The sequence below is a fragment of the Sparus aurata genome, chromosome 21, assembly GCF_900880675.1.
Source record: "Sparus aurata chromosome 21, fSpaAur1.1, whole genome shotgun sequence".
NCBI lineage: Eukaryota > Metazoa > Chordata > Actinopteri > Spariformes > Sparidae > Sparus > Sparus aurata.
Window position 1 is genome coordinate 15,807,687 of NC_044207.1, and position 15,947 is coordinate 15,823,633.

The 15,947-nt window shown below is 40.3% G+C and overlaps 1 protein-coding gene across 1 annotated transcript in view; it reads right to left on the bottom strand.

Moving 5' to 3' along the window:
• LOC115572534 (protein APCDD1) overlaps positions 1–15,142 on the bottom strand; it is a 53,121-nt gene extending 37,979 nt beyond the window's left edge. The window contains exons 1-2 of the mRNA XM_030402698.1: positions 15,088–15,142; positions 14,851–14,942 (exon numbers count right to left, since the gene is read on the bottom strand). Coding sequence (XP_030258558.1) covers positions 14,851–14,911 — 61 coding nt within the window. The 5' untranslated portion in view covers positions 14,912–14,942; positions 15,088–15,142. The remainder of the gene's footprint in view (positions 1–14,850; positions 14,943–15,087) is intronic.
• Positions 15,143–15,947: the final 805 nt, after the last annotated feature.

Sequence of the window (15,947 nt, forward strand, 5' to 3'; positions counted from 1 at the left end):
ATTATGACGTCTGCCACACTTAGATGCTATAATATTGCACAACACATATAGATTGTCTTTTTCCATCTTTTCCTATTATCTCACATTATTGAAAGAGTTGCACATATCCTGTTGACAAATGAAATGGTCAGAAGCATTAGTCTCTTTTATGAGGGGCTAATACATGGAAAGCAAAGCCAGGGTATGAGAGAGAACACATTCACCTTTCACTTATCCCTTCACACATGAAGAGGCCTCGAAGGCCAGCGATATCACCTCCCAAATCCCTTGTGCGTATGCGACAGTGAAGGCGCCATAAACAAAGGCAGATATGGAGGACAGACAGATGAGGCCAGGGACATTTTGTTTTCTTCAACAGGGTGACGTCTCCAGGAATCAGGGTTCGTGTGCCAAGAAACTGGGACCAGTTTGTGCACCACCAATGGGAGGGCTAAAGTCTAAACCACGGATTCTCCTCACTTTATTTACTTGATTGTCCAATAATAGTATTCATACTATCTATATGATTGACCAATGACAATTCAACACATACATTGTAACAGCAATATATAATGCATTACATGCTGAAATTCTGAATCTTTTTCTGGGCGATTGGTTGCAGTTAACAGCGGTACTGCTTAGGGCTCTGCTGCCTGCGATTTTTCAAACAGAGAAAGTCCTTGATCAAGCTTTTCGCTTTTGCTTAATTATACAATTCTTCTTATTAAATAGTTAACAGTACGTTGTAGTCTGTCTTCTCTATTAGTCTGTCTACTTTCACCTCTCAAACAAACGAACACGCCTGACAAATTTGGTGACCCTGACGTTTTTACTTGAAAAAAAATGTTTTTTTCAATTTTACAATAGAAGTAAGATGTGACAAAAATAAAATCTGATAGTATCTCTCACCACAAAAACATGTGTGTTAGATTTATGTAAGTCATGAGTCAGATTCTGACAGACAGACAGACAGAAGAATTTTTATTGAGGAAAACTGTTCTATTTAATATCCTGGATCGGGATTTAATGACGAGGATTAAATCCAGATCCTGATGAAAATCCAGCTCAGAATCACGAGACCATGACATTTTTACGCTGCCATTCACACTGACATTTTCACCTTACGTTAAGGTTTATTCGTAAGTAAGTGTTTTGATTGACCTGCCTCTAGTTCTTCTTCTTCTTCAATTTCCTACATTTCCCAGAATGACTTGAGACAACACCCAAAGAACATGCCTGAACTTGTTTCCTTCCAGCTGTGGGTTTTGCTGTGTAGGTGGAGGGAGTGATGATGGCAGTGGAAGCAAGACGGCAAGAGTTATTCTGGTCCTGAAGCGGATCAGAAAAAAAAGCAGGTTTTGTTGTTTGTTGTTGCTATTCTGTACAGACAGACTTGTGTTATATATTGAGACTATATATGGTCCATGGAGGAACTGGTCTTGTTACGTATTATCTGATTAATTTTTAAATGGGAGATTAACCCTAAAGATTATATGTACGTGTTGAAAGCTAAGGTTGGTAAAAGCATGTTTTTGTTATATTTGTAGACAATCTCTTAACAGGAATCAATAAATCAAAATAAAAACAGTATCCCTGTATAAGTATAAGTATCGGTGGCTGTCTCACACCTCTTACAAGCCCATCCAATTGTTTTTTTCAGCCTGTATGAAATGACCTGAAAGACTACCTGCCTGCATGCACACACTCTTCCCCAGGAGGTGGTTATGTTGCTAAATCTTTTAGCAAGCTAGCTGCAAAAGAATAGAAGAAAAACTGAAGCTAAAATATCTACTAATACTATGTTTGTTGACACAATGGGCACTCTCGGCTAGCTATCCTTGACTGTAGCTAGCTACTGTTAGCTCATGGTCCAGTTAGTTGTGGAGCCAGTGCCGGCTCAAGAGTTTGTCTGAGGGGATGTGAAAAGCCATGAGGCAAAGTGGACATTTGTCCACTTTGAATTCAGAAAGTGGACAAATGTATTTTTCTGATAACTGTCTGGAAAATAGAAGTAAGAGTATTTCATATAGCATATATCTGCCAGCTGAAACTACAGGGGAAATCGCCGGTACAAAGTGGTGTTATGAGAAAGGAGGGGGCTAGTTGGTTAGCATGCAAACTTAAGTAGATATCTTTGCAACACAATACAGAGAAGTCTTTTACATTACGTCAACACTGTTGTTTTGTCATAATATATTAATGATGTTGATTTGCTGCTAAAACATCTCTTAGCTGTCCAGTGAGAGCTGGGGTGGTTCTTGTGTTTTGAAGGAGTGCCCTTGGACGGATGCTTGAAGGGAGGCGGGTGGGACTTTTACAGTTGGATACTATCAGAATGTGGCTTGCAGGTTTCACTACTCTTCCGGTGTCAGGACCTTTAAGAATGAGCCTTCATCTAATTTTAAACTCGATTGTTTCCTGTTATCTTAGTTTTTGGGCACTTACCATAAAAAGAAAATAGCTCTACTTTCTCTACTGTATGTCTCCCACGGTCGTTTAAATAAATGTTTTTCCAGGTTGACTTTTCCTTTCAGGACACTTCAGCAGGCTGACTATTTGCTGACACAGCAGGTTTGTACCCTGATCCTGTGTTTTGAAGGACAATCTGTCTGACCACCAGGCCACCAACAACCACCCCAGCATCAGCAGGATGACAGAACACAAGCTGAATCGAATCTCCATAACCGCTCGTACTGTACCATTACACAAACCTCATAATAGTTTTGATTTATGACCCTCCAGTGACACTGTAGAGTTTGGCGGGAAGCCTACGCAGCTCCGTCTTTCGGCTTTGACCACAACAAACATATATGCGAGCATTAAGAATTTCCCTCTGGTCGCCGGTCACCAGGGACGTTAATGTAGCTGAGAGGACTTGAAAAGCGATGAAAACCACAGACAGTGAGATTAATCTGACCTCTTAAAAAAAAAAAAAACGCTCTCTCATCTCTGTCTGCTGGGAGAGGAAGGAAGGATTGCAGCAGAAATAAAGTCAGTCTTTCCACCATCTTTCTCTACTTTCTTCATCTGCTTCCTCTCTCTGTTTTGCTGTCCGTCTCTCTGTGAGGCAGCCATGACATGAAGTGTTTATCTTATATGTCAAATAACTGTTTATGCAGTAAACCAGAGCAGGGCCATACAAATGGCAGGGTAACGGATGCTGGATGCTAAATACAATGAAACGATCCAGCTGTTTTGATTGGAGGGCAATTGAACCCGGCAGAGAATAAACAGAAAGGACTAAGAGTTGATTTTGTTTATTAAAGATGAAGACAAATACAGAGAGCAGCAGCTCGGTGAGTGACAAGTGTTTGAGCTCACCGCCGGTGGAATTTCAGAAGGTTTTGAATGAGCTGCAGGATCACAATGACTTTAATCGCCAATTGCAATAAACACAGCAGAGTTTGTTACGTTGACATCGCTGCAGAGGCGTATTGACAACTTGGAAATTTACAACTGGTAGAAAGACCACATGACATCACATAGAGACAAGCTGGAGACATAGAAAGAAAGAGACACGCAACCAATGTCCCCAGTCAGGATGTTGTGATGAAGTGTGTTTTTAAGAGACCAAGAAACACACATTTTTTAGATACAATATGTACAATTTTGAATCAGTGCATGTTGACATCAGCCCCTTTTACACAGCTTGTTCAAGACAGGACTGCTGTGCCTTTAGTCCACCTCGCAGTGCTGTACAAAAGGACCTGAGACGGAAAGAAGGGGCCATTATTGTGCAACCTCCGAACAACAGCACTCAGTCGATGTCTGTGTAAAAGGAGTGACGTTTTGATGACATGTAGTGTGAGCAAACCAAAACTGGGGGTTTAAAAAGCAGCTAGCAGCAGTTAGCAGCCAAGTCAAAGAAGTAGAACAGCAACGTCCGCCATAAAACAGGGGCGGTAAATTATCATTGTTGCAATCTTGTGCCAGTGTTTAGAACACTATTAAAGATAAATGTCACACTAGATGCCGCTGCTGTAGTGTGACGTGTCATTTTACACGCCTGTTTGGCTTGCAGAGCTCTGGCATGCTAGCCAAACGTTCACTGAGGCCGTAATGAAGCGGCTTTGTTGCGCAATCTCTGGGTTAAAAAAAGCTAAATTTGTGCCAGTATATTTAAGAAGACATAACAAAATTACACAAGAGATTAAATGTTATTGCAGTTTTAAATCTAAGTATACATTTTTCTCCTTTGATCGATGTTTGTGTGTTATAATCACATGTTATTATCAGCACTTATGGGGATGGTGAAAGGAAATGACGTATATAACAAGGCCCCTCTGTTGGGAATTGAACCCGTGACTATGCAGTTACATACACTCCCGACACTCCTACACTTTTTAAAAATAATTTTTTAGGCTTCCTGCTCAACTAATTTTATTCTGTTCGCCTTTATTGTATTATTACACTTTCAGTCAGGGATGTATTTTTTCATATTTTGACAGACTAGACCCACAGTTGTGTGAAAAACGTCATCAACGAAAACAAAACATACAATTCGACATTTTTATAGTCACACATCTAGGCTCCTTTTCGCTCGTCATCATCACGTTTTTTTTTTTCTAATAGTCTAACTTGTCTGTTTAAGTGAAATTCACAAACTTCTAGTTTTATACACGCTTTTTTTCTGTGCCTGTTAAAATGTGCCTAAAAACTGTATGGTGGAACAAACTTTATGTGTCTTTAATGGATTTGTTGTATAGTTCGGTTGAGTTGTGTACTTCCAACAACGTTCAAACTGGGAAAAATCTGTAATTTTGTTCAAAGTACTGGTTTATTTAATTTGGTCGCGTGTCGCTTTAACTTTCAGGAGAGAGTTAGCGAGTGAGGAAGTAAGTCGGCGAATGTGACTCAACTTCCATCAGTAATGGTGGTTGTTTAACGATGACAACCACAAGTTCCTGTGTCTTAATGATTCTGCACTACTTTCACCATATGCTCTGTTTTGATTGATATTTCATATTCAAACGTGCCACATGGATGCCATATTCAGCAGTGAATGACAAATAAATTCATGTTATCATTTAGAGTGTAACCACAGTTCTTGTTTTCTGCTCCATCTCGCCATGTAACGATCATGTCCCTATAAAGAGTGGTTCTTTGGCTCAGACCAATCGTTGTGCTCCCAAACTAACAAGATGCCAGTCTAAGAGTTTTAAAATGCAGATTTTTTCAGCGAGTGTTGAGTCAGACGAAAAGTCGTTGACAGAAAAACTCTCAAACTATGCCAGTGGTTTGTTTTATGTGGAAAAGCGATGCCAATTTAAGGATCCTCTTTGGTTTCCCTCTTAAAGATCAAAGCGTCCAGGCTAATCTATTTGACTGGGCCCTGCTGTCTCCACGACAACAAGATCACAGACAGGAAGCCTGCCCTTCCTTCACGGACGCTTGTCATCAACAATGCAACCACTCAGCAGTGTCTGACTCTCCAATAAGTCACTGCGGATGTGCACGCATGCCTGTTTGCAGTTTTGGGTGCATGTGTGTGTAATTCAACCCCATAAAGCTCCGCAAACCTTTCTCAGTTTTCCCTCTGTGTGTGTGTGTTTGTGTATGAAGGCCATGTTTGTGGAAATCTTATAGTTTTGGGGTGATACTCAATCTCTGCTACTCCTTGCTTTTACCCTCAGGTGTGTGTGTGTGTGTGTGTGTATGTGTGTGTGTGTGTGTGTGTGCGCGAGTGTTGAGTTCTGCTTCAGTGACCCAGAAAACATCTTTAAATGCTGCGCTCTTAGGTCACCGTGGAGCCCCTCGTGTTTGCCCAACAGATGATTAGGAGCTAAGACTGAGCTTTTTTCTTTGGCGCAGAGAAGGGACGAAGCTTATAGCATATAGTCCTTCTTCTGGAAAAATCATTCTTGCATAAAACTTTCAACCATTTTCAAAAAAATAAATACTCTGTGTGCACATCGCACCAATCCAACGGTTTAAGTAGCACGTTCCCAACACATTTAAAGGCAAGAGTAGCCGTAGTTACACTGTATCTGTTCTGATGGTAACACCAGTATGCTGTGTGGTTCACTTCATATGTCTAGATGAGGAACAAACAATCCTTCACATCTGTATCTTTCAGATATGGTCAGAATTCTAAGGTAGCTGTCTGAAAACTGCTGCTCAATTCACCTTGCTAGCTATCTTTGGCTGTAGCTAGCTGCCATGAACTAATTAGCTCAGTTAACTGTGGAGCTAGTACCCCCAGGTCACAGTGGGCAACGGGGCCTAGCTCACCCTGGTTCTGCCGCCTACTAATCAGCGAGACTAGTAGCGAACACAGCCTCTGAGACCAACGGAGAACAGTTTGAAGACAGAAAATACAGTATGGAGGTGATTTACAGTGGCTCCAACCAAGACTATAACTTCAGGGACGAGAAGACATGGCAGGCAGGCAGGAGTGCAGCAGAAGAGGAGAAAGAGAGAGTGTAAAGCCAGAATATTATTCAGTGAATTGAGGATGTATTTTGACAAAACTTGAGGTGAGTGTCTTAAAACAAACTTTTTTGGTGAGTTTTATTTCGTCAGCTGCCTGATCGATACCGAGCATGTGCAACTGTCAGCAGGGATGAAAAAGAAGCAAGGTGTCTCACTCCTTAGCAACTTTACTTAAGTGTGTTTTCGTGATTGCAAACGTGACACACAAGAGAAATGCAAACTTATCTTCTGGCAGTGTGAAAAAGTCAAATGCTAATTTATAGCAGGTTTACCTGTGTTTAATAAACCCACACATACACACCCATTTTAGTGTAAAAGTGGTTAAAGAGTGGGTACACATGCACAGTACTTGCGCAATAGCCAAAGCTACTAAGCGACTTCACCGGTCAAATCAAAGGTGAGTTTATTGAAATTTTTTCCGTCTCAGCAATGCTACTACCAAGACTTTATCACCTGTCCACTGTGTGTCGAGAAACACAAATACTGAATTTTTTTCAATAAAAACCAAGATACACCGACAATTTGTCTAATGGTTAAACCGATTTATAATTACATGGTGGGTGGAATCTAATCTTGGTTTCTCAGAGTAAATATCAAACCAAATATCAGAAAAAAACATCCTTCCAAATCTCTGGTGCGCTCCTTAAGGCTCATAGTCTTTACTGGAGCTGTGAGCACAATGTGCAGATCATCGCCTCACTCTCCTCCTGGCCATAGCTTGATGAGAACAGTGTGTGTGTGTGTGTGTATGTGTACGTGTGTGTGTCACAGACTTTTTGTCATCTTCGGATTGTTTCAAGCTGAATGTGAACAATATGATTTGGGATGCCTGTAGGCCTTTACAGACTCAGGGAATGTGGAGTCTGTGTCCCATTAAGAAACTGTTATAATCTGATGATTGAAAGCTGGAATGAGGCTGTGAAAGCTGGGGGGATCAGCTGCACTACATTAGGACTTAAAGCCTGACAGATCTCGCTATTCTGGGTTTAAGAAATAGATTCCATGGTATCCAACTAACCAGATTTTTTCCTCTTCACTCCATCTTCTTTGCATAACATCAAGGGGCTTGGTAAAATGAAAAGACAATCATCATTCCTTTATGCATTACTGTGGGGCACGTGCTGCTGCAGTGAACACTGAATGTGAAGCAGAAGCAGAGTTGTGTGTGTGTGTGTGTGTGTGTGTGTGTGTGCGTGCGTGCGTGCGTGTGTGTGTGTAGGACATAAAATATAGGCCTCATTTTTGAGCTTGTTTCACAGGTTTTATGACTTGTTGTCTGATGGTGGTTTTCATCTGCCCATAAGTACAAAAACATTTAGAGGGACCACTTCAAGTCAAACTGAATAAAGTTTTTTAGTAATGACTTTAAAACTGGTAAATTGTGCTTTATAGATAAACAACAGTCAACAGTAAAAACATTTGGGTTGCCAGATTGTAATAAAATTGGTCGGTATATCCCGCTTTAGCATGATTAGCTAACCCCGTGAGTTGAGTCACGGTGCATTATTATTGACTTACATTCATTAACTACAAACATGGTTGCCTATTTGGACAAGAGATACTGCTTGACCCCTCATTAATTACTTTCTTTTCAATATTGAACCATCGTGATTAATTAGCAAAGGAGGGCTCGACTGTGGCTTGGGAAGAAGTCGGTTGTCTGCTGATCGTAAGGTTGGTAGTTCGACCCTCTTGTCCACATGTCAAAATGTCCTTGCTCCAGATACACAACAGGTCACGCTATTTTCTGCACAAGTCCTATTTTGTGGTTTAAATATAAAGTTATATCAAATATGCCCTTTTAGAAAATGGTGTCAATGTTGAACGGAATGTAGACTTTAGGTTGAGTTTACTATCAAGCTTTTGGTAAACCCCTTACATTTGCTTTCCTTGGAAATTAAGATGTCTCTGTGACAAGGTGTGTATAATGCAGAAGTCATGAGAAGTTCCTTTTTATCTGCCCTCTCACGTGTGTTAGCATGTTTGATATGTTTTACATTCACATGCGGTACAACATGCAACACCAAATGGTGGACCACGGTACCAAGTGAGGGATGTATTTGGACACGTGACCAATTTTAAATGACTGACAAAATGCAGTAACCTTCACAGAACATTGTTTTTTGTTCTCCTGGCGGTCACAGCTAATCCAGTTTATACAGCGCAGGGGTGAGAAAAGTCTGTGATTGGGGGCGGTTGGGGTGGTTGGATGAGTCATATGCTGGATTTGCCCTTTGAAGTTCGTGTTTGTGACCAAAGAGTCAAGAGTGAATTGTTTTTAAAATTAGGTAATGTAAGTAAACATACGTAAATGACACAATTTAGGGCAATTACGTTACATGAGTTACGAGATTGAATGTAGTTGTTTTAGCCCCAAATAAGATCTTTTCCTCAACCTAACAAAGCAGAAACAGAAAAATCTAGGTTAAAGGAGAACTTCGGTCAATTTAAACATGCAGCTTCATTGCTCAAGCTACCCTTGACTTGCCAGTACCGAAGACGCGAAAACATTTGGTCCAGCCATTACAGAGCTCCGTGAACGGAGACTTAGCATTGAACGCTAACAGCATGGGGTCAGAACTTTACACTGTGTTTTAAGCGTCTTAACATGCTCCACATCTCACACCAAAAGGTATGCAACATCAGCAGACACCTTACAACACAGCACTGTAGCGTGTATGACTCACAATGAATAAAAAAGTAGTTAAAACAGTGTGTTTGTGCAAGCAGCTACTTACCTGTTTGTTGACATCCGTGTGTTCCGGTAGCTAGACCAAACTAGCATATCCACCGAGTGTGCACTTAACAGGCTTAACAGGCTATTGTAAGGCTCATGGCTCATGACAGGCTGTAACATGGACATGTACATTATGAACATAAACACGAAAATGCTGGAATACGTTTCCGTCTCCGCCAGTGAGGGAGTAAGTGCATGCTCGACGGATTGACTAGTTTGGTCTAGCTACCGGAAGACATGGATGTCAACAAACAGGTAAGTAGCTCCTTGCACAAACACACTGTTTTAACTACTTTATTATTCATTTTGAGTCATACACGCTACAGTGCTGTGTGCTAAGGTGTCTGCTGATGTTGCATAACTTTTGGTGTGAGATGTGGAGCATGTTAAGACGCTTAAAACCCAGTGTAAAGTTCTGACCCCATGCTGTTAGCATTCAATGCTAAATCTGCATTCACGGAGCTCTGTAATGGTTTGACCAAATGTGTTTGCGTCTTCGGTACTGGCAAGTCAAGGGTAGCTTGAGCAATGAAGCTGCATGTTTAAATCGACCGAAGTTCTCCTTTAAGGTTAGGAAATAAGTATTTTTGTGCTTAAACCTAACCGCAACCATTTGTTACCTTATTAACAGTTAAAAAGTCATGATGCGTCACTAAATGTGAACCGTTTGTCAGCAAGCTTTATTCTGAAAGTGAAACAACTGACCAAGCTGCCATATTTGATAAGTTGGGCACGAGAACATGCTGAACCATGTAGTCTGCGTACTGCACACACTGGACTGTTTCCTCTGGTCCCTGACAGTTTGGTATAAAGACACGTACCAACAGCGTTTTAACTCTAGTGGATAAATTTTTTTTCTACTGCGAGACGTCTCTGGGTTTACTTTAGCAACCTAACACTGTCCGCCGACCAGAGAACCCAGATGTGATTCCTTCACCGTCACCATCTAGAGTGAAATATGAAGTCTGAACGTCTTTTTAGAAGACGCTGATTAAGTCTCCGAGCCTCAGACTGGAGTTTATTAATCACCAGGCCTAAGTGTTGTATGACTCGTTCAGCCATTAGGAACCTGCCGATGATTTGTCACAGAGCCTGAAACCGTCTCACTCCTCCCCTCCTCTCCAGCCCGCACCGTTTCAAACACTTCATTACTGATGAGTTGCGAGGCAATGGATTTTCAAACATTTCACTGACTCCATCTCTTGGCAAGGCGCTTTTGTCTGGTCCCTCCAGCAGGTTGGAAGCAGATGGGAGGAGTGATGGAGGAAAATGTCTGTCAATATCTAAACTCTCTCAAACACTTGCCTCATAATCTGTCAAAGTGCCTGTGATCCTGATTTTGTAAAGGGCCCAACAGTGCAGCTGCAGATTTTAATAAACACTTCTTTCTCATTTATAATAATTCTTGAAGGAGAACTGTGAGCTGTGAGCACTGTTACTGAGTCTGTATATCAGACATCTGCTCTTATATTTATTTACAGAACTGTATTCTTCCTGTGTTCATTATTTTGTCCTACACTCACATTCTTCACTAGGACAGATACAACATCAGTAAAATGTATGCAGAGTTTCAGCTTTGTGTGTTTTCCTCACTCTTAAGCTCATTCTTTATAACCTTTTTAACATGTTTTTTATACTATTTTGTATTATTACTTTATTGATATATTTCATTGTAATGCAGCAATATAACAATTCACTTTCTTCGTATGTAAAAAGTTACAATAATAATAATAATATACTTTATTATTATTATTATTATTATTATTATTATTATTATTATTATTATTATGTACCTATTCTGGTTTTTTTAAGTTCCGGTTTTACATTTTCTTAAAAAAAAAAAAAAAAAAAAACACACAAAAAAAAACTACCTGGTTAGGGTTGGGAAATAGTCATTGATTGGCTCAAAATATCTGTTTGGTTCACCACGATCACGGATGGCGAAGGTCTGACTAGCCGGTTTTGGTCTCCAGAAAAAATGGCTGGAGACGTCCCCAGGAAATATCCAGTGGTGTGAGTCTTCCATCTCGAATTTGAGCATGATATGCCACGTTTGGTACAAGTACTAACCTTGGATGTATCCGTGGTGTGCAGAAATGGTAACTGCTGACATTATATCCTGGCGGCCTTGCTGATGTTGTATAGTGATTACGTGTTGTCTTGTAACCGTTTTTTTTATATCCTTGTGTATGTCCCCGTCTCCTGCCCAGTAATGTAAATTAGCTTATAGCCAATTCTGGTACAGATTAGAAGTTGTGCACTGTTCCTGTCAAATAAACAAATACATAAAATAAAAATGTTCAGATTAATACTATTTCAGCTCTGTTAACCCACATCATTATCACTGTAGGGCAAAAATATTCCCCTCACATTTGTTTCTCTTTACACTATAAACAGAGGGCTCCTTTAGATGAGTGCAGTCATGTTTTCATCAGGTTTTATGGAGAAATAGTATTATTATTTTCATGTGGCGTTACATCATCATCCCTCACTTCTTTGCTCTTTAATTTATGGGGCCGATCTGATACCGTGCAGATGAAGACGTAACTGTTGATGCTTTGTCTGTTTGCGTGCAGTTAGCTGCGCAGAGCAGGGAAAAGAAAACACGTTCTGTGACACACATGCAAGGGGATTAAGCCAAGTAATTAATCATTTATAAACATTTGGTTTCCATTTCATAAGTGTGTATCAGGTTTATGTAAAGGACAAATGAGTCCCCAACATTTGTGAACTCAGAGCTCCGCCAGTCTCACTCCTTTGCATGCATGCTGTAATCAAGAACATAATTCAACATTGGCTCCAAAACAGTGTGTCTGAGTCTGTATGTCAAACATTTTCCTTCATATTTATTCTTATCTGTATTTATTACACCCTCACACGCTCACATTACTATTTGTGTGCACTTCGCTCTCAGAAGATACCCAATTTCATCCAACATCTCTGAAATACAAATGACTCGCGCGCAATTATGTGGATTACAATAAAGTGAAATAGAGGCTTCTTCAATGTGACAAGATTATTTGATAATTGCATGAACTGAAGAAGCCATTTTCCCAGTTTTTGTCACATTAGACGCTGATGAACCATCTGGTAAAAGTTAGAGGAAAATCTGGAGGGAAACTGCAACTTTTTTCGCAAGTTATGATCCATATCAGGGGCCACATTAAAAACAACGTTCTCAATTTATACTTATCTTGGTGCCGAGCACGAAAAAAGCTTGCTTGAACAGGTTCTACGAGCAGGTTCTGAGATCTATAAATCTAAAAAAAACTTAAATTGACAGCGTCTGAAGAGATTGAAACAAGGCAACATGCATTATTTGGTGAACTCAATAGCCAAACACACAGCTTGGTAGTGTGTGCGCGCTGCACATTGTTTATAATGCTCATGCAAAGTTCACCAAAAACACCACCAAACTGAAATACCTCTACACAACCAGCAGGAAAATTACAAAACTGGATTTTATCCAAGAAATATTAAGCAGAGGGCTCCTTGCTCATTTACGAAGCTATATACATCCTGATCACAGCCCCTTAGGTACTTTTGCTAAAGGCGTCTTTGTCTTGTGGCCAGCAGGCCTCTGCAAACACACCCTGACTGCTGCAGGGTTCTGACATACTGACTAAAGGTTGGACAGGCATTCAACCTGTCATCATGCTGTATTTTAGGGGTGCTTGACGTCCACATATGTGGTGGTGTTACATCAAAGAAGAGGTGGGTGAAATGATAAATTGAGAGCAAAAGGCATGTAATGGTCTGGATCCATCAAGGCCAACGTATGTGTGAGAGGTTCATATTTGAAATTCATTATAAAAACTGATTTACACTTGGTATTCTAATAAAACTTTTTCTCCCAACAATAGCGTTGATAACATGAGATATGATGTGAACAGAAGTCCGTACAGTAAGTGGATGTGGCAGGAGATCCAAAATGATGGTCACCATATAAACCCACAAAACAAATACAATAAAGATATTTTGCATATTCATTTACACAATATAGCTCCACGATACTATGCTTTCCATGCTTTTGTTTATAATAATTTTTCAAAGGCCAGAGTTTAAAGGACAATCCTGCATGTTTGCAGGTGGTGAGGTTTCTGTCTCTTGGGGCCACATCAGCAGAGCAATCTGCACGAGCTCAAAGGCAAACTCTCAGCATTCCTCTCTCCGGAGCAGACCACCCAAAAAGACCCTCAACATCCAACCCCCCCGCTCACTCCCAGCTCACCCATCCCTCCCCTCTGTCTCGAGTTACAAGGCATCGCTGGTCTCCAAAAGAAATTGTCACAAAAAAGGAACTTGAACTTCAAAAGGCGACTAATCTGAAGTAGCCCGAGTTAATCGTGTGCATCTGTTCCACAGCCCCGAGGCCTCTGACCCACAGGAGTCTCGCTCTGCCGGCTGCTTCACCAAGCACCAAACACCGAGTGCTGACCCAGAGATTGGTAAAATTGCAACTACTCAGTGTTTGGTGGAAGAACTTCTCTGGCAAATTCAGTTGACAAACCAGCGTGGATAGATTGACTGTCATTTGTTTGGTTGTTGAGGCTCAGATTCCTTCCAAAAAGTCTGATTTTATGAGACTGCAGAAGTGAATGTCAGAGTTTTTTAGTGTTTTAATCCAGATGAACAATGCTTTTTGCTAAACATAAGTCATCAAGTAGGAAAATAAAGTCCTATTTTTTTCGCTGGATATGAAGTAACGTCCTTGAAATATGCCATAAATTAAGCTTGATGTCTTTAAAAACTGCAGCTCTGTCTGTTGAACACAAATCAAAGTTACTTTCCTGTTCCAACTTGAAGCTGCACCAGCAAACAGTCAGACGAAGGGCCACTTATATTGAGTTTCGTCTCCAGATTCGGCAGGCAGTTATTTTCATATTAAAAGCTCTATAAACAACTAGACAACTGCTAATATTCACCATCTCAACTTTTACAGTTGATTCAAAAATTCAGTGACTACTGCTTTCAGTTTGCGCCTATAGAGATCGAACTATAAAGACAAAATTTCAGGTTTCAACCCCACATGCAGACTTTGAAAACAAGTTCAGGCCTGACACACTTTAATCAGTAAAGCCTTTATCTTGGCAGAGAAAACAGACACAAACGTTTGAATAAAGAGGCTACAGAGAATCTTTTCGGCTGCCAAATATTCCAGATCTGATGAAATCTATCAAGACGCTACTTGCTCAAACATGACCAAAACACACAGAAATCACTAAGAGGACAACATTCGCTGCCTTTATGAAATTTTTTTTAGATACACAGGCAATTAAGAAGGAAAGTTAAGTCTTCTCCTCAGATGACAATTCTAACTCAAGTCCAGAGTCTTTCCCCAGACTATTCATAGTAAGTGGACCTCATGATAAGATTCTTAAGCCAACATGCTTGAGAACAGATCGATATCCGTGACACTTTATCTGCAGATGAAGACCATGTGAGAGTGTTGAAAGCTGCAGTAAAAGCTAGTGAGTAGCCCGTGAGTCAGAGTGTATAATAGAGGGGGGAAAAAAAGGAGAAATCCTATTGACACACTACAAATCTTTCTAACATAAAAGCAGTCTCACATAAACATCCATTCAGTAGCTGTGTTGGAGCTTTCAAAGATCTACAGTCCCGTATCAAAGGACTAAACTAAACATCTGATGTAAAACAAAGAAGAGAAAATCATGACTGACAGCTCAGTAAGTGCTTCTCACCTTGGGGTGACATTGTTTTGTCTGGCAGTGTACTGCGGACACATCCTCCCTGTCTCCCCATTTTGCTCTTCTGTGATGCTTTTGTCTTTCATCTTTGCAAAACAGCCAAATGAACACAACGTTTAAATAGTTTCTTTGCTCAGAATCAGACAGAAACTGAACCTTCAAAGAACACATTTAGTCGGGAGCTTTCAGCAACTGAACAGGGAGGAGTTTAAAGTCGAAGACAGAATTTACCTCGATGCAGTGCAGCACACAGGACGTGCTGTGTTTTGAGCTCCTCTGGTGTGACTTGATTGGGAAAACACCTGCAGCCCACAGCTGAATGTGGTGAACTTGTGCAAACTGCATTCTGGGAAATGTAGGATGCTTACAATCTAAGATGGACAGAATCAGAGCAGGTTTGTGGAAAGTGTCTGAAACAGAGCAGCTCAGCGGAGAATGACTTTAAAAATGTATTAAACATCAGAGATTTTTTGTTAAGAAGATAAAAGGGGAGGTTCAACCAGATCTTCTTTTGTCATGTAAAATATATAATGAGGTGGTTTTATTAGTTTGTTGTAGCCGTTTGCCTTTAAGATAATTTTAAAAATGTCAGTATGATGTCATATTATTTCACGTGTTCAGATGTTATTTTACCCCCAAAATATACAGTGATACAGTAAAAGTAATAATAGTTTACTGTATTTCTTACCCTGGTGATCGTATTATTGGCATATATTCATCGGGGGACAGTTTATGAGTATATATTTAACTGATGTTTTGTGGCCACACATTGTCCAAACCCAAGATATGAAATTTTTATTCTTGTGGGGATCTCAACATTTCCAAAGATACCAAATACGTCAGATAAAATTATAGGATATGAAGCATAAAATGATGCACAAGACATCTGGTGCAGCCACAGAGACACTTTGATTAAGTGTTGGACCGAGGAGACTTTACAGTGTGGACTTTGTCTTTTACTTTAAAGAAGGCCTACTTGAGGACTACATTTGAACTGCCTCGTATGTTACTAACAATATGGAAACATCCTTGTGGAGCTACATTGGAAGTGTCTCCCAACTACTGCTAGTAAAAATGATCTCAGATTTATT